This window comes from Phaseolus vulgaris, chromosome 11 (assembly GCF_000499845.2).
Source record: "Phaseolus vulgaris cultivar G19833 chromosome 11, P. vulgaris v2.0, whole genome shotgun sequence".
Classification (NCBI taxonomy): domain Eukaryota; kingdom Viridiplantae; phylum Streptophyta; class Magnoliopsida; order Fabales; family Fabaceae; genus Phaseolus; species Phaseolus vulgaris.
This window is the reverse complement of record NC_023749.2, coordinates 46,159,248-46,178,129: the sequence shown is the minus strand read 5'-3', so window position 1 is coordinate 46,178,129 and position 18,882 is coordinate 46,159,248. Positions and strand designations below refer to the sequence as shown.

The window sequence follows — 18,882 nt, the reverse complement described above, 5'->3', positions numbered from 1 at the left end:
AATATTATATTTAAATATCACCTCAATACATAAAAGTTTGAGCAAACTACTCTCAATCCCAAAGGGCAGAATTAGTCACCCATGTTGGTCATTACAAGCAGGGAAAGTAAGAAAAGAAAATTCAGGATGTTTCTCCTTGACGGTTGCCTCCTCTAGAATATTGGGTGACCTGAAGAGGTGTAAGAATACTTGTGTACCTGAAGAGGTGGAGAATACTTAGTGAAAGGATCTTGAGCGAGTTGCTTGAGGGAACTGGATGTAGCCCTTGTTGTTGGATGAACCAATATAAATCTTTGTCTATTGCTCTCTCTATTCTTATTTAGACGCTATTTTTAATTGGTTGATACTCCACAATTTGAGTTTAGGGTCATTTAACCCCTCTTCTGAAGCCAATTAAACCTTCAACCTAGAGAGATAAACATTGTCTATTAAGACGTTACATAGTCTATCACCCATCAAACGAAAAATTGAGTTTAGGGTCAGTCAATTTTCCCTCTTCTTGAGTCAATTAAACCTTCAATCCAGAGAGAAGCATTGTTGGTTAAGACGCTAAATAGTCTATCACCCATTCGGCAGTCAGAGTTTATATGTTTTGATGATAACAAATACTATAAAGTGTGTTATAATTTCTAACGAAGTTACTAAGTGTGCAAATTTAGTTAAAGACTCACTAGATGTTCCAAGTTGCTTAAACTTATCATATGGTCTATCAAGACATTTCCAAAGAGTCAACATGTTACAAGGTCTACAGTATCATATGATTTTTAAAGAGTTAACTACAAAGTATCTTTTTAAAAATGCTACAAGCCAAACACTCCTACGTATAAGACATTGAAAAATATAAGCAAGACTCACCAAACAATACAACAATAAAAAGCCTCAATCAAAATATACCATTGAAGATAATTTGTTATCACTAAAATCATAAGTCGTATTAGACAAAATATATCAATAAAAAACTAGATCTATACTATTAGTTCTCTATCTTTGTATTAGGTTGTTTATGCCTTAAAAAATAATAAAATAAGATTACAATAATTAAAATAAAATAAAATAAAATAAAGATAAACAATATAACATATTAGTTAATTATAAATTATTATTAGTTTAACTTTTAAGATAATTATTATAAAAGAGCTAAATTTATTATATATAATAATTGCCTAATTATATTAACTTATAAAACTTTATTTTATCTTAAGACAAAACGACTTATTTATCCTTTATGTGTTTCTCTGTTTTCAATATAATGGATTATTGCTTTTTAATTTTTTTTATTTCTTTTAATATTTGTCTTTAAAACAATAAAGATTAATTTATGTGATGACCAAATTGGCGTTTTTTAATTTATTGGACTAATTAGACTTATTTTCAGTGTTTATAAGTTTTCCTGAGAAACATGTTACTTTAAGACTTTGACACCAAACTCTTAATCAGATAAACAAAAAAAAATACATATAATATATAAATGGATTAGAAACGTGCTTAATAATAATAATAAAAAAGTTCTAAAAGTAATCTAACTTGAAATATTTTCGCCACTAGTCAAACTTTATCATATTTATAAATACATTTTTTTTTTCATGGTTTAATCTATCTTTAAATTCTACCATTTTTTCACTGACACCTTAAAATTTAATTGTATTCTAATCGATTAAAATATTGTCAATTATGTTAGAGTTAAATTATTTATCTTAACATATAATAAAATTACGATGTTTTTTAAATAGTAGAGTTTAAAAGATTAATTAAAATAAAATTAAGTTTATAAACACAATGAAGTTTGAAGATTAAATAAAAAAAATAAAGTTTAAGGTACATGTTTGAAAAAAAAATCATGAGTACCAGCAAAATCGTCAATTATTTTAAGAAGATTTATTTATGTGCCAATTGAATTAACCGCTAATTAGTTTTGTTGTATATAAAATTACTGTGTAAAGCAAAACCAGTGAAAAGAGAAAAGAAAAAAATCTTCGTTGAATTTTTCATCCTACCAGTAACTCAGTACCACGTGACCGTTTTCCTCTCTCTTCTGCTAGAATCCTTCACAGGTCTCTTTCTCTCTCTGTCTTCATAGTTCATACGAATCTTCACTTGTATAATTGTTTTTTTTTACCTTGGTAAGCGAATGTTGAAAAATAGTGAGTGGTGGTGACATCAAAGGGTGTCTTTCAAAACCGAAGAAAATGGGAAGAATCTTCACGGTGGAGCTGGAGGGCAGGTCCTACGGTTGCAAGTCCTGCAAAACCCACCTAGCCCTTGCTGATGATCTCATCTCTCGGGTACAATTTTCGCTCTTTCTAACTCTACTCAATGATAAATCATGTTTTATCTAACACTGTTGTTTGTGAGATTATCTGAAACGAGCATAAAAGAGCAATTTTTTTCCTGATTAAAAGAACAATATGTCATTTCATTTTTCTTATGTTGGTGTGTGGAAATATTGAGGCTTTTTCTATTGGGTCTGTGGGATTTGATAGCTATGATTATATGCTAGAAGAACATGCTTGATTGCTAGAAATCAAGCTTTGATACATCGATTATTTATGCTTAGTTGGGTGTGAAGCCTTTACAATTGTAGGGTTTGGTTTACTACAGTTGCAAAGAACAAAGTTTGACCCTTGCAATCAGTTTGGTGTACCCAAGATTGTAAAATTGTGGTCATGCAGTGATGGATTGTTGGGATCCTTGACATTGTGTGAAATTGTGAAGAAGTAATGTTGATGGGACTACAATTATGGATGCAGCGATCCCAAAAAGCCAAACTGCAGCTGAAATTGTGATCGCAAACTTATTTTTCTTAAAAACCTTGGATTCACCATTGAGAATGTGAATGAGCAAAAAATTTACCTTTTCTGGGGTGTACCAAATTGGTGATTAACCTAGAGCCACTGAAGGTTGGACCTTGACCGCTGCCTTGAACATTTCTAATCTGAAGATTGCATCATTCCCAGCGAAATCTAGATGACAGGGTTATTGATTTCTAAACCCAGTGATAAGATACACCTTGGACATAATGTCTAAATCTGTATCAAAGGATTCAATTAAGTAAGATTGCTGTTAATCCAACAGTTCTCTGTGATTTCTTGGAAAATTGTTTGATCTGGTTCTGCTAAATAAGTTGGAGAACCTTAAGCATTTTGGGGTCTTGTCAATGGCAACAAGAGCTTCTTGAATCTGATTGAGTGGTCATTGGGATTTTTTGTGCAAAGACAGCTGCAATTAACAGTTACATATAGGGCAGTTGATGGTTATATTTCTCATTCAGCTGGCAAAGTTTACTCTTATCTGTAGAACTCAGAACATCATCAGTGGCAGTATCATATTTTCATCTCTTAAGTTATCTTTTACAAACTTCCTGTGTAAGTATGATGTTCTTAAAATTTCTATTGCAGCTTCTACCACTATTGAAAAACAAGAACTCTGGCTAATTTCGTCAAAAGAAAGGCTTTTAACCTGCCAATTTTCTCGTTGCAGAGTGGGGATTTCTTACAATTTAGTAACTCATGGGGTCATCTGTTCTTACAATGAAAGATAACTATATTGGCAACAAATCATATTGGGAAATACTGGTTTGTTGCATGAATTGTTAATATCCTTCATTTTAGTCCTTTTGCTGTTCATTCTTGTTCATGGATAAATTGAAGGTATGCTGACAAGATTTCAAGTTGCGGTCAAGAGAATTTAGTCCACTCTATAACTTCAATATTGAGGATAAATATCAAATGCGGAAATAATTGTATAAGACTCTGCAGTTTTGATGAAGCAATTACTGAAAAAGCTTAAGTTATCTATTGAAGACATACAATTGACTTTATATAAAATCTTACATGCTCCTCACACAAGATCCATTTTGGCTTCAAGCATGAACTATTCTCAAGTCCACCTACTTTGTGGCGAAATTCAACTTTTTTTACAAGAGTGAAGGTGGTAAAGATTGAACAGTACATTAATTAACCACAGAACATTTGATACCATGGTGAGCCAACTATCACAAAAGTTTTAATCGATTAGGTGAAGACACATGAAAAGCTTTATATTACATCTCTAACAGCAGGTTGATATGCTAATAGAGGAGTTCACTTAGTATCTATTCCCATTATGGGTAGAAATGAATTATCTACAAGCCAGTATGTTGTATAAAAATGATATGATGAAGGGAAAAGAGGTTCCTTTATTATATGACTAGAAAAAGGCTTCAGTAAGAACTTACAATTGTCCTTATGACTGTTGACTAAATGACTGTTGCATTGCTTCTTTTAGTGAAAAGTACACTAACTGATGGAAACCATCTAGACTCGAAACTTTTGGCTAAGAAGATAGACAGAGGTCGAGTTTTATTGGAGAGGAACACTCATAAAATTGAGAAGTCTTTTTCTTTTTCTTAACCTTGTAAAAATTGTATAGAGTACTTAGAAATTGCTTTTGGGCCTTGTATTTTGGGCCTATTGGTGTAAATAGAAAAGAGAGTAGGTTGTAAAATAGAAAAAGAGGGGTAAATAGAAATATAGGCAAGGATGGTATGAAGTTCCACATGTCCTCTCCTCAATGGAGAGGATTTTACTCCAATGAAGGCATGTCACTTGTCACTCTCCCAGTGGAGAGGATTTGCACCAATAAGGAGGTGACACTTGTCACACTCTCATTTGAGAGGTTTTGAGAGACTTTATCCTATAAATAGGAGTCTCTTGTACATGTATTTTTAACTTTGATTTGAGTAAAAAAATGTTGTCTAATTTTTGAGACACTTCTACTTGTTCAAAGTTCTCTCTAGAGTTGTCTTCTTGTTAAACAAATTTCTGGACTCCTCCTAGTAGTGTTTGCCCAACCTCACTCTAGAAACTAAGTGTTGGCCTAACCTTACTTAGATTCACCATCATAATTTTCATCTCCTCCAAAATTTCTACAATTCTGCATGCTTCTACAATATCATTCATTATTTGTAGAAGATATTCAAATCAAAACAATGAAGAAGATCTACATTTGAAGATGCAAGGCCGGATTGCATCACTAACACCTACTGTGGTTTCTTGAGAATTGGCATGATACCCCTGGCTTTTTAATGCCTGGAGGTAATCCCCTTAGGGTTACACAATGTTGTTTTTTTTTTGGAGAACTGGGATATACGGTGTGATGTGTTTCAAACCAGTAAGGGTTACTGTAGGTGTTAGGTACGGGTGAAATTTAAAAGAAGTCAAAGGCACTACTGTAGTTTGTCCTTTCTTATTGTTAAACTATAGGAGAAATGGAATCAATACATCAGACAAAGGAGATTTGATGTCCTCTAGTAATAAATATATGGGAAAAAATAAAACTTACATATATAATTTAGATACTTTTTTAATATATTAGATCTGCTCCTTATTTTTATAATTATAACACCTACAATATCTGTTTCTTTGTCCATCTTATTATTGTGTTTTTTTCTTCTTCATGATTATCATATACTATATGAGTAGATATTTTAATTAAAATACAAGTATATAGATGACATGTATACTTTTTGAGGGGGAAAATGGCAAATTTAACTTTTTGCTTCTAATTGAATGTGTTATCTCTGTCTTCTACATTTTTTGCTTAGTTTCTACCAGTACCTTACTGTAATTGTTGTGCTGTATTAAATTGCTTCACATCTTAATATCTGGTACCTATTCTTCTCAGGCATTTTATTGCCAGCGGGGAAAAGCATATCTCTTCAATAATGTGTGAGTATTTTTTCAGTTGTAATCCATTAGTGTTTAAAAGTAATGATTGTAGTATATAGTACATAACAGCCTTGTGAGTTGTTATTTAGTGTTTTCATATTGCTAGTTAAAAGTTTCATTAAGCATAGTTTGATAGTGCTGGAAGTCTGAAACTTATGATGGTCATATTTTGCTAAGTTAAACTTCTTGACGAAATTACATATTTTACATTTATTTGGAAATGCTTTTTGTTGGAGTACTAGACTCAGGCATTTGAACCTTTTGTACTAGATATAAGGATTTATTGCTAGCGAATGTAAAATGGGAATTGTTGTACTTTCTCTTTGCATTCTACTTGAGAAAAATACAAAAGAATAGAGAATGAAATTTAGAGTTTGATTCCACTCTCTTAGATTCTCATATTTATAATGACTTTGGAAATTCATATATAATGAATGAGAGGAAAGAGAAGAATAAGAAATGTCACATCTAGAAATTAGGTACAGCTCAAAGCACGTAGCAACCTTTCAATAAATCAATAGGCCAACACACTCAAAATACAACAAAATACAATGAGTACTACATACCACAACCATACAAGCTCACAATCTTAGTTGAGGTGATTTACTCATACAAGCTCACAAGTAAGAGATGTCATTGCCCTTTATTAAGCTTCGGTAGTTGATAAGGAAACTAAATATTATTTCTTGCTTTTCCAAGAAATAATATTTCCTTCAATGAGAAGTACAATAAGTATTGGAGATTTACAAGATCCTTGGTCTGAAAATGATTGTGTAAGTATTTCTTTAGTTAAGAGATTCTAGTAGCATCATTCCCTATAGTGACTATATCATTAGTACTTTCTTTAGTTAGGTACATACATTTTCTAGGAGAGATTTGACAATATAAATCAAATGATCTGCCTCATCGCATTTCATCCCAAAGATTTGAACAATGTGACTAAATTTTCCAAACCAAGCAAGTGGAGATTGCTTGAGACCATGGAAAGAGCAACACAATTTACAAACCAAGGAGGTTGCTCCATGTAGACTTCCTTCTCTAGATCACGATTAAGAAAAACTTTTTTAAGATCCAATTGGTGAAGAGGCCAATGACGAATAACTCCATGGGAAGAAAAGGACAGACAATAGTCAGTTTTGCCACTAGAGAGAAAGTATCACTATAGTCGAGGCCATCAAGTGTATTCTTTGGCCACCAATTGAGCTTTGAGGCAATCAATGTTACCATTGGGTTCAACTTTAATAGCATATACCCAATGACAACCAATCATCTTCATCCAGGATAGAAGAGGAACTAACTCTCCTCTACTATTTTATTCTAAAGTTTTCATTTCAAAAATCATGGTTTGTCATCATCCAAAATGACTAAGTGCTTTTATCACATTCATATGAATAGTAATAGAAGACAAAGAGAATAACAAAAAATAGGAAGGGGAAAACTTGTGATAGCTAAGAGAAATGTAAATGAGATGTAAATTATGAGTAAAAGGAATACCTTTCCAAACTAGTCATTTGGTTCCTTCATTGATAGGTAGTAAGAGGTGGTGATGATGGTTTAGGTGGATTCAAATTGGAATTTAGGTTGTTTGTAGTAGGAAGAACAAAATGCTCAACTAAAGGCACAGGTTGGACATGTTGGGCAACAAATATCCTGTACAAAAGGAGGGAAGAAAGGATTTTGTTCAAAGAAGGTGACACAAGTAGACATATACAACCTTAGTTTCAGGAGAATAACATTGATACCCTTTTTTGTGGCAAGAAAATCCCAAGAAGACACATTTGATGGCTTCAACGGAGTATTTATCTAAACATGGAGACATGTCATGAGCAAAGCATACATAATCAAAAACACAGGGAGCAATATGAAAGAGGGTTTCCTTTTGAAATAGAATGGAGTAAAGAACTTAATTCTCAAGTGAAGAAGGCATTTTGTTAATAAGGAAACAAGCAATTAGGATAGCATCGCCCAAATCATTGATATGTATATTTGCACCAAGTGTCTGTTTTTCTCTTTGTTATACCATTTTGCTAAGGTGTGTGAAAGCAACTAGATTGATGAAAATGCTATGTGAGCTTGAAAGAGTACATAAATTAGAGCAAAAGTATTTATTTGGTATTATCACTTTGTAAAATTTTAATTACTAAGCCAAATTGGTTTTTCTTTTCCATTAAGGAAAGATGTAAAGATAGAAAAAATTTTCAGAACAATTTTTCATTAGATAAACCCAAGTACATCTAGAATACTCATCAATCAAACTAACAAAATATCTAAAACCAAAAAATAATACACAACTTGACCCCCAAATATCAAAATAGATGATAGAAAAGGAAAAATTACATCTAGATTTGAAATGTTTAAGAAAAGAAGACTGAACATGTTTTCCTAGTTGACATGATTCACATTCTAAAGCTTCAAGTCTACTAAGTTCATGAACCATTTTCTTTAATTTTGACAAGTGATGATGATCTGAGCATTCATATAAAAGTTAAGGAGATGGAGATGCAAAACAAGACAAGACAAAAATGAGCTAGTTCCAATGTACAATAGGCCCTTGGAATCATGCCCTTTGCCAATCCATTGACATGTACCACAGTCCTGTATAACAAAAGAAACGACATCAAAGGTTACTAAACAATTTAATGATTTGGTTAATGAATTTAAGGAAATGTGATTGATGGGACAGGCGGGAACAAGGGAGACAAATTTTAAGTTTAAAGGAGGAAGGGAAACTTGACCAGTTTCTTAAGAAGAAACTTTAGATCCATTGGCTAGGATTATGAGACGAGTTTTAGGAAAGGTGTTGGAATCCCACATCGATTAGTGCTGCTGAGGCCAAATTATAGTATAGAAGTGACTACAAACTTCACCTTACAAGTCGGTTTTGTAAAATTGAGTTAGGTTTAAAGTCCATTTTCCAAGAGAAGGAAAGAGAAGAGAGCAAAGAGGTATTACCATAAATATGATAAAAACACATAAGTCAATTATCCACAGACTGACTTCCCACATATTGCGCAATGCAAGTTATTGACAAACCGAGAGTTGTAATTGATTGTACTAGACTGCTAAATTTCAATCTCAAAATATTTTTATATTCTTCATCAAAAAACTTCATTACAACAACCTAGATTTGGAGACATAGGCTGTTTTGTCAAGGAGAGAGCAACAATTTTTAGGTATGACCCATTCTCTTACAATGCATTAAGGATGTCCTTTACCACCATGTCGTCCTCTAATTCGACAACCATCTTTCCTACATGGAGATACCATGGCTGAAGATTTAGTGGATTCTTGAAGATTTGTACCTTTAAGAGCTAGAAAAAGAAGAATTCAAGCTGTTAAACTTTCCATGGTTGAAATTTCTTGACCATCCTCTAAATCGGCAACCATCTTTTCTACATGGGGATACCATGGCTGAAGATTTAGTGGATTCTTGAAGATTTGTACCTTTAAGAGATAGAACAAGAAGAATTCAAGTTGTTAAACTTTCCATGGTTGGAATTTCTTGACCAGTTAAGATTTGATCCCTAATATGATTAAAATTTGAGTTTATTGCACGAAGGATCATAGCCATATAAAATTTGTCTTACTTCTTGCTTTCTTCTATTGAATTGGCTTCTAAAAACATCTTCAATTCTTCAATAGCAGTTGATCATCAACTATAAAAAAAACATTGTGAAATATTGTGTAGGCAGTACAATAAATATGGAATTACTTTTCTTGATATTAAAAACAAATAATGCATAGGTATTTAAGGAAAAACGAAATAAATCTCCAGAAATAAAGATTATAAATCAAGAGCAAATCTACCAAATAAATTCCTAACCCCAATCTCTTAATTTTGGGGTTTTCTTACAAACAAATCTATATTTATTATTTAATAAACCTATATTCATTGTAAAATAAATGTGCTATATATGCGCCCATATTTCAATAGACATCATATAACATGATTTGCTTGTTTAAGAGATGCTAGCTTGTGGGTAGAAGAATCATAGAGATGTTGAATGTCATTTGCAAAGATACTTTGAGCCTTCTTCCAAAAAGTTGTGCAAGTTTTGAAAGTTCTAAGGGTTCCCAACATATTGGTTTCCCAGATTGCCATAGTAGAACACAAAGTTGAAACTCTAGCTTTTGCTTTTGTACAAAGTTTTCTGATGAGATCTCATCACATCTTTTTCCAAGTGATGATGAAACCCTTGGCCAAGAAACTAAAGTTCCATAGAAGCTGGCCAAGATATATAATGTTTTCCATTAAGCTTTTTTGATGTAATAGAAGGAGAGCTTGAAAGATAGTGTACTAGTCCTGAAGCCATTTCCAAGGATCACAAAACAGAGAGTCGTGTCCAACAACGAATGAGAAATAGAACCCAAGAGATAGGAAGAAATTTTCTCTTGAACCAAGGCTGGAGAGTGAGCTCTAAGGGTCACAAAGGACAGGAAGTCCAACGAGCCCCTCAGAAGAGACGGAAAGCTAGTATGGTAGCAAGAAGGCGGCATATGGCTTTCAGATGCCTAGGTCGTAGCAAGAGGAAAGGTGGCTTGTGAGGATGACCTTGACTACGGTACTGAGCTGTCACGCAGGGAGAAAATCCAGATCTAGTGTTGGTTGGATAAAACAGGACAGATAACAGCAATAGACGGTGGTCTCACAATACAAGGATAAGCAGAGCAAGAGCAAGATCAACCCCCTCTAATACCAACTTGTGAAGAACAAAAAAGGGAGAAAAATATATTTTAGAGAGCTTGAAAAATCTGCCTTAGATTCTCATATTTATATGGAAATTGATGTGATACAACAATGAAAAGGAAAGAGTAAAAAAAAGGTAAAGGCAAATCTAGGACCCTTGGTACATATAGGTACTATTCGAAACAACTTTTTAATAAAGCTTACTTAGCCTATTCTGAACCCATTCTCACAGACATAGCTATTGAATTCAATTTTTTTGCAAAATTCTTTTATAGTTGGTAATTTTTCTAGTCCATGTAAAATGGGTTTAAAATCGTTGAATTCAGATGCATGGCACTTATTGATCAGTGAAGACTGGGAGTGATGTTATGGTTTGAATATTGAAATTCTCGTTTTATGCATTTTTTGGATAAGCATATGCTTGTATCCTCCTTACCTTGGACTAACTTCAACATCCATGACATAATGACACTAGATTGTATTGATTGCAATTTCATTGAACTCCTGATTCCTTTGCATACTGGACTTGCTCCCGAAAGAGAATTATGCATTTTCTATAAGACTAGTTCATTATTGTATTACTAATCTTGTGAATATATGGAAGCAATGTATGAAGTGTCAGGAGCACGAGCCTAGAAAGAAAATAAAGCTAATTTGAAATGCTTCCATTTTATGTATTAGCAGCTAATAATACCTAATATCCAAAGGTAATGACTTAGGCACAGGAAAGAAAGAAAGCTAATCATGAATTAGTTAGCCCAACTTCATATTAGCCGTTTTCTAACACAAGTCATTTGACTTTATGCTTGCTAATGCACTTCTTTTTTGGCTCATTATTGTTAATGAACAAGAAATAGATTAAGGGCATGCTTAGGTAATCAACACCAGGGTTTATTACTAGCTAGTGCTTATGTTATAAGCACTTTGATTGGTTATAAGCTAATCATGAATTAGTTAGCCCAACTTCATATTAGCCGTTTTCTAACACAAGTCATTTGACTTTATGCTTGCTAATGCACTTCTTTTTTGGCTCATTATTGTTAATGAACAAGAAATAGATTAAGGGCATGCTTAGGTAATCAACACCAGGGTTTATTACTAGCTAGTGCTTATGTTATAAGCACTTTGATTGGTTATACTTGTGACCTTCCTAGATAAACTCCTTTTAACTTATTTCAATAAGATTCACCACAAACTCCTTGAAAAGAGCTAAAAGGAAAACCATAAGCTTAATCCAACACCTTCCGTTTTTAGCTTAAGCTCTTGTATCAGAAAATAAGCTTCGTTTGTAGAAGTTCTTTCAAACACTTGCTAAGCTCTCTTTCCAAACTAAGCTATTTTAGGAATTGTTTGGATCTAGTTTTTCTCAGATGAAAATATAACTACGTTTGAAGTTTCCAATTCTTATGGCTATGCTTTTGTCTTCAACCCCATGATCCAGTGTGAACTTCACGATTGGAGTGCTAGAGGAAAGGATGATGCTTTCTGGACTTCATACTGTGGCAGATATCTTTTGTTGTTGCTGTGGTCAAATAGTTGGCTGGAAATATGTAAGTCTCCTCCTGCCCTGTCTCTTTTTGGTATAGAAAATATCAAAATTTGTGAAGTCTATTTGCATGGGTGACCAGAAAGTTTTTCATGCATTAGTTCACTCTTTTTGTTTCAGCTTTCTGTTATATTACTTTTGAACCCTTTAAATTGCATTTTTTCTATCAGGAGTCTGCACATGAGAGAAGCCAAAAGTATAAAGAGGGGAAGTTTGTTCTTGAAAGGTACAGTGTTGTCACAATTTGAGTTATACTTCTTTGTCCTCTATAATATGTTTATACTGATTGTGCATGTTGTTCACTTCCATGTAGCAGAGGAAGGATTGTTGATGAAATTGATTTCTCCGCTGAATTCCATATTGAGAGCTGCGTCAGCATGAGTGATGCTGAAGATGCTTAATCATATTAAAATATTCGGCACTTGTCAGATCATGTGAAGAAGAATGGACAGTTTTTTTATATATGAAAATAATGTAGAACCATGAAATGTTCAGAATCAAACTTTGTCATGCTATTTCTTAGTAATAGTTGGTAAAAAAGAAGTACAATTCTCAATGGTATTTAATCTGTGTAGACAGAAAGAGATGAATCAACTGTTTCAGATTTTACCTTCTTTTTTGCAAAGATCTTCATTATAACCTACCTAAAGTCAGATATGAGCTCCCTTTATATTTTCTTCAATATAAATAGTCATATTCAAATGTGATATGGGGGCAACAGATTCAAGATCCATTGTAATTATGCCAGACTGTTAGATGTAGTATATTATTATTAGGTACCTATGAAGCACTGATGCTACTGGGATTTTTTTTTTCCAAAGTAGTGTAATTTTATTCCAAATTTTCACAAATGAGTAAATTGATGTTTTATTTCAAAATTTACATACAGGGTACGATTCAATTTCAAAGCAATCGTCAATTTTGTTCACGATTTTGCCTATACGAGTTCTATGTAAATTGCACGTGTCAGATATTTGGAAAGAAATCATAGTTGCAAATATGATTTTAATTAGTAGATAATTAAACTCGTAAAGTTAATATGATTTTAATTAGTAGATAATTAGATTCGTACATGTAAAAAATGATTTTTGAAAAACTGTTGTATAATTGAAATCGTATATGACATGTACAACTTTAATTATATCACATTATATTGAAATTATATTTAGTATTGAAATTATATTTAGTATGTAAAAGTTTAGTTTTGTGATTTTTTTTGGAAGAAAACTTATTATTTATTTTTAATGATGAAATAATTTAAGAAAGATTTAGTTTTGTTATTTTTATTAAAAATATGTATGAATTAATAATGATGACAAAACCTTAAATATGAGACACTAAAACTAATCAAAATATTTAATTACCTTAATTAGAAACTTTAACCGAAAACTTTAAAAATCATATATTCGAAAAGATATACCAAGAAATCGTAAAAGCATAAGGCTTAAAGCTAAATCCTATAATTATTTAAATATTTCAGTGTTTACTGCTCAACATTCTTAGTTTTAGATTTCGGGTTAAGGTTTTTAATTTTTTTTAGCATCCAGGGTTTTATCACTATTATTCATTTTCATACATCTTTTTTAATTAAAATAGCACAATTAAATCTTTCTTAAATTATTCCATCGTTTAGAAATAAATAACAAGTTTTCTTTAAAAAAAATCATTGAATTGAAGTTGTGCATGTTAAATACAATTTCAGTAGATATGGAGTTTAATTGTATGCTAATTAAAATCGTATTTTGCAAATACAATTTCTTTACAAATGCCTGAACATGCCTAGTTTACATAGAATTCATATTTAGTAGATACGATTACTTTGATAATTAGACAAATTCTCATATTTAGCAGATACAATTTCTTTGAAAATTAGAAAAATAATAGAATTGGCAATTTTTTTGAAATTGAATCGTACCCTCCATGCACGATTTATCCAATTCTGGAATAAAAAATCAATTTGCCAATTTGCAAAAATTTAGAATAAAATTACACTAATTTAAAATGAAAATAACCCTGAGACATGATATTGAAATACATAAGATATGATTAATTCAACTCACCATGAACCCCAAATAAAAACTCAAATTGCACAATTAAAAAATTATCACAAATTTAGACGATATTTCTTGACCAGAAAATGTATTCTAGATTACATATATTGGAATAAATTTTTGAATTGTGTAATAAAAAAGAAATTTTGAGTTGTACAATTTAGAATATGCTTTCAGATTGCATAATCCAAGTATATTTTGAAATATACAATCTAAAATACAACTCCATATTACAGAATTTGAAAAAGCATTTGAGGTTATCTAATCTAGAATATATTTTGGGATTGCAAAATCTAGAAATGCATTATGAATTACATAATTCATAAATAAATTTCAGATTACACAATTCAGAAATATATTATGTACATAACGCGGAGTACTTTTCCAAATTACATAATCTAAAAATCTGTATTTTTTCTAAATTACACAATTTAGAATATATTTTCAAATTATGCAATTTAGAATGTATTTCTAGATCCAAAAATACATTCTAGACCGTGTAATTTAGAACATGTTTCCAAATTCTATAATCTAAAAGTTTAAAGCATAAGCATATTTTAGACCTTTCCAACACCTTATGGTGGTGTCAAAAAAAAAACCATAGGAGTGCAAAAAGTAATTACCTTCTTGTAATCTTTCCACCATTCATATTGCTTATTCCACTATTGTATCCTGCAACCCAGGTTTTAAACATCCACCCCATAGAATTGTAAATTCCAATTTTACTCTTGTGAAAATAAATGATCAGGTGTGGCATTATCAAGTGGTTGTGTTTGTTTTTTGTGAGCATTTAATAGTAGCTGAACGATGGTGTTTGGTGGTGTTGTGTGGTGGTTGTTGGTGGTGTTTGTGATGGTTGGTGGTAAGGGTTTCATTTGGTTTTTAAGTTTTAGTTCTGAAATATATAATCTGATGATATTTTAATTGTAGAATCCAAAACGATAAAAGTTAAATTTATGTATTACTGAATATACAAATCTAGAATAAAAAAATATGTATTTCAGAATGTATAATCTAAAATACATATTTTGTATTTCAGATTGCACATTCCATAGTACATGTTGCTATTATTCCATAGTACATGTTGCTATTATGGATTGTATTCCTGAATATACAATCTAAAATATAAATATGTATTCTAGTTTGTATGTTTCGAAATACATATTTTGTATTTCAAATTGTAAGTTATTGAATACATATTTGTATTCCAAATGGTACATTATTGAATACATATTAGTATTCCAAATTGTATGTTCTGAAAGACATATTTTATATTTTAGATTTTGCATTCTAGAATTCAAAAATTATGAATTCTTTAACATTTATTTAATATTTTTTGTAATTTTTTCAATATAAAATTTAATGTATTTAGCAACTATTATTAAATATAAACATAAAACCTTAACTATGGATAAAAATGTTCGATAAAGTAGATAAATGAGTATAATGAAGTTTGTGATATCCAAAGATAAATTGATTGGATAGACTTCATAATGTGTAAAATCGATTTATATTAGTAACAATTTAGCTTAATCTCTAAAATGGCATATAAATTGAATAGTATTTTACAATAATAATTTTTTAACAATAAAAACAACGTATAAATTATATTGGCCAGACCTATGGTAGGCAAACATACTGAATGAGTAACCATCCCTAATTTTTTACCCTTATTTTCAACCACAATTTAATAAGAAGAATGATGTGTGAGGAGGCCAAAGAAAAATAAAATGAAAGGGAGATTCAGAAAATAAAATAAAAATGTGGGGTTTGAAAAGAAGATGTTGGCCCACACCTACTTCTATTTATGGACACAACACAATTTCCTCACTTCACTACAACCTCCACACTCTTTTCTGTGTCGGTGCCGTCCCTCACATCATTTTCAACTTTTACAAATTTTTTTTAATTTTAATTAATAAATCAAATAACTAAAGTGAGAAAAAAAAGGAAAGAAATCTGAAAATGGAAATGCTTCGTAATGTCACGAGTTTGCCAAACATTTATTCAATGTTTATTTTTCTTTACCTGTATTCTTACTTTTCGTGTTTCTTTTATTACATTTTATTAAATAATTTTCTATACTTCAATATTATGTTATGTTATATTATATCATATTAACTAATTCAATATACTAATATTTTATTTTAAAATATTAAAAAATTTGCATAATAAAATATTTTTTAATTAATGACAAAAACAATAAAGAAAAATAAAAAACTATTAAACATACATAATTATAAAACACAAGTCACAAAATATAGACAAAATCGTTAGATAATAAAAAATATGAATATTATCGTATTTTCAAAAAGTAAAGTTAAATGACGTATATATTTATTTGATGACATAAGTTTGGCATGCATTCCATTTTTTAAGCATAAATTTAAAATACTAACACGATATACTAGTGAAATAAAAAATAAGTATAATGTAAAATGTTCCTCGTACCTATATTTATATTATTTAACCTATATCTGTTTTTAATTTTCAAATTTCGTTCTCATAATGTTGTGAAGTTGTAATCACAATTTTCTAAAAGGCGTTATAGTTTATTATTAGAATTATTTAATCGTCTACACTGATAGAAGGAATATTATTTTATATATATCAATCTCGAATATAAGATAAAGAGTGATGTTATTTATTTTGCGTTACAAATTGTTACGAAAGCTACTCATTGTTATCATGACACGAAGAGGATGTAGCCAGTGTTCAGCAACTCATGCAGATGATGGATGAATTTAGCAGAGTTAATGAATAGTTACAAGTCTGTGTAAGAAATTATGTAAATTAATTTCTATAAAGTGACTCACATGACTTAGAGTTTGGATTTTGGGCCCAAATATAATTTAATAATAATAATAGAATTAAAAGTCCATTGGTTAATGTGAGAAATATATATCTGATGATATACCTAATGAAAACCTACGTATGGAGATTGGGTACTAAAGGCTATAGGGTTCTGTCTCTGCAAATAATAGTTGATAGTTGTCTCACTGTTAACCATCACGAAAGTGTGTAACAAGAACGGAATTGCAAGACATAGATTGGGATAAAGGAGATAAAGTAACTGCTCAATTAGGACCACTCATGGATCAAGGTAAGTGTTTATTCCTTCTTGTATGTTTTGTGTGAGAATCATAATATGATAAGATCTATTTGTGAACATAAATTGTATATGTTCAATTTACGTTTATTCATGTTTTGACTTACATGTGGTATCAGAGCCTCGTTGCTCATTTTTGTGATTCTCCATTAATGTTTTTTCCAAAATTCAAAGAACCCTAATTTTAAAATATTCCCAATTTAAGAACACTAATTTTAAAATTAAGATTTATAAATTAAGGTTTTCATTCCTATATGATAGTTCCCTAATTGTCCTAAACCATCAAAATTAAAGAACCCTAATTTTTAAAATTAGGGTTTATGAATCAACGCCATTAACGGCGTAAAACCTTTTGAACCCAAATGCAAGAAAGTGGCTGCTGCTGCGGCACGGTGACTCATTATGAGAGGGGTGGTTAACGGCATCCCTGCAGCTTAAGCAATTTTGCTTCATAAAAAAGAAGCAAATTTGATTTACTGTAATTTAGGTTATCAATTTTATTAATATTATATTATAATATAATATAATAAAATGCATGAAAAGAATCCAATTAGTGAATCTATGTATGAATTATTCTCTGCCATCATGAAATGCATGAATTCTTTGCTACACCCATATTAAAGTTTAATCAATTGTTACTTTTCTGTAATTTAGGTTATGTTATAATGTAATTAAATTTACATTTAAATTAAACTTTAATTAATTAATTAAAAGTGAGTAACGAAAAATTATTTTTTGTTTTATGTATCATGTTTTAATGTAATTTTATTTGCATTAAATTAAAGTTTAATTAAAGTTTTAATGAAATTGTATCATGTTTTAATGTAATTTTATTTGCATTAAATTAAAGTTTAAATAAAATTTTATTATGTTTTAATGTAATTTTATTTGCATTAAATTAAAGTTTAATTAAAGTTTTAATGAAATTTTATTATGTTTTAATGTAATTTTATTTGCATTAAATTAAAGTTTAATTAAAGTTTTAGTGAAATTTTATTATGTTCATTAAATTAAAGTTTAATTAATTGATTGTAAGTGAGGAATGGAAAATTATTTTTCCGCTTTATGTATTTAATTTTAAATTGAAATTTTGGAATTACTTGTATGATAGATTTGTAATCACCAAAGTGATCAAATCTTTATGTTTTATTTAATTCCAAATTATGGATGAAATTTTATTTCAATTAATGATATTATTTATGGAATTATTTGTATGATAGATTTGTAATCACCAGAGTGATCAAATCTTTATGTTTTATTTAATTCCAAATTACTGATAAATTTTATTCCAATTACCTATAGAATGGATGCTAAATTATTTATATATATGGGTAAATGGAAATTCATTATTATAGAGCATTATGGATCACCCAAAGGTTGATTAGTTGTCCTTATAATTAATGGATATGATTGTTGGTAGTGAGTATGTGTTATTAGTTTTGCTTGTATATCCAAAGATAACAAGTGTTTCTAGTTAATGCATACATCTTGCCAAATAAAGTTAATACTATTAGCATCATTATGTTTTGTGTATTAATGAATCTCCCAAAGGAGAACATTAGTATACATAGAATGTTTTCTGAATCTGTATAGTATGTTTACTTTATGACTCAAAGTTATTAGAGAGAAACTTCTTAGTCTCACTTAATAGACCAAGATCATTAGTTGCAAGCAAGATATCATCAACATACAAAATCAAGAATATAAACTAAACATGTGTGATCAAGTATAAATGTTAAGCATGTGTGATCAAGTATTGTTCCTATATCTTTATGCAAATGAGC

The 18,882-nt window shown here is 30.4% G+C and overlaps 1 protein-coding gene across 5 annotated transcripts; it reads left to right on the top strand.

Moving 5' to 3' along the window:
* The first annotated feature begins 1,929 nt into the window (after positions 1-1,929).
* LOC137813513 (protein yippee-like At5g53940) lies at positions 1,930-12,547 on the top strand. Of its 5 annotated transcripts, none has more exons than XM_068615930.1 (6): positions 1,930-2,051; positions 2,143-2,282; positions 5,662-5,705; positions 11,834-11,942; positions 12,109-12,164; positions 12,252-12,547. In XM_068615930.1, the coding sequence occupies exons 2-6, from the start codon at positions 2,187-2,189 to the stop codon at positions 12,337-12,339; spliced, it is 393 nt and encodes a 130-aa protein (XP_068472031.1). In that variant the 5' UTR covers positions 1,930-2,051; positions 2,143-2,186; the 3' UTR covers positions 12,340-12,547. The 5 variants fall into 5 exon arrangements, with proteins under 5 accessions (XP_068472031.1, XP_068472249.1, XP_068472176.1 ...); XM_068616148.1 differs by having other exon boundaries at positions 1,932-2,051; positions 12,255-12,547; XM_068616075.1 differs by having other exon boundaries at positions 1,953-2,051; positions 2,126-2,282; positions 12,255-12,547.
* Positions 12,548-18,882: the final 6,335 nt, after the last annotated feature.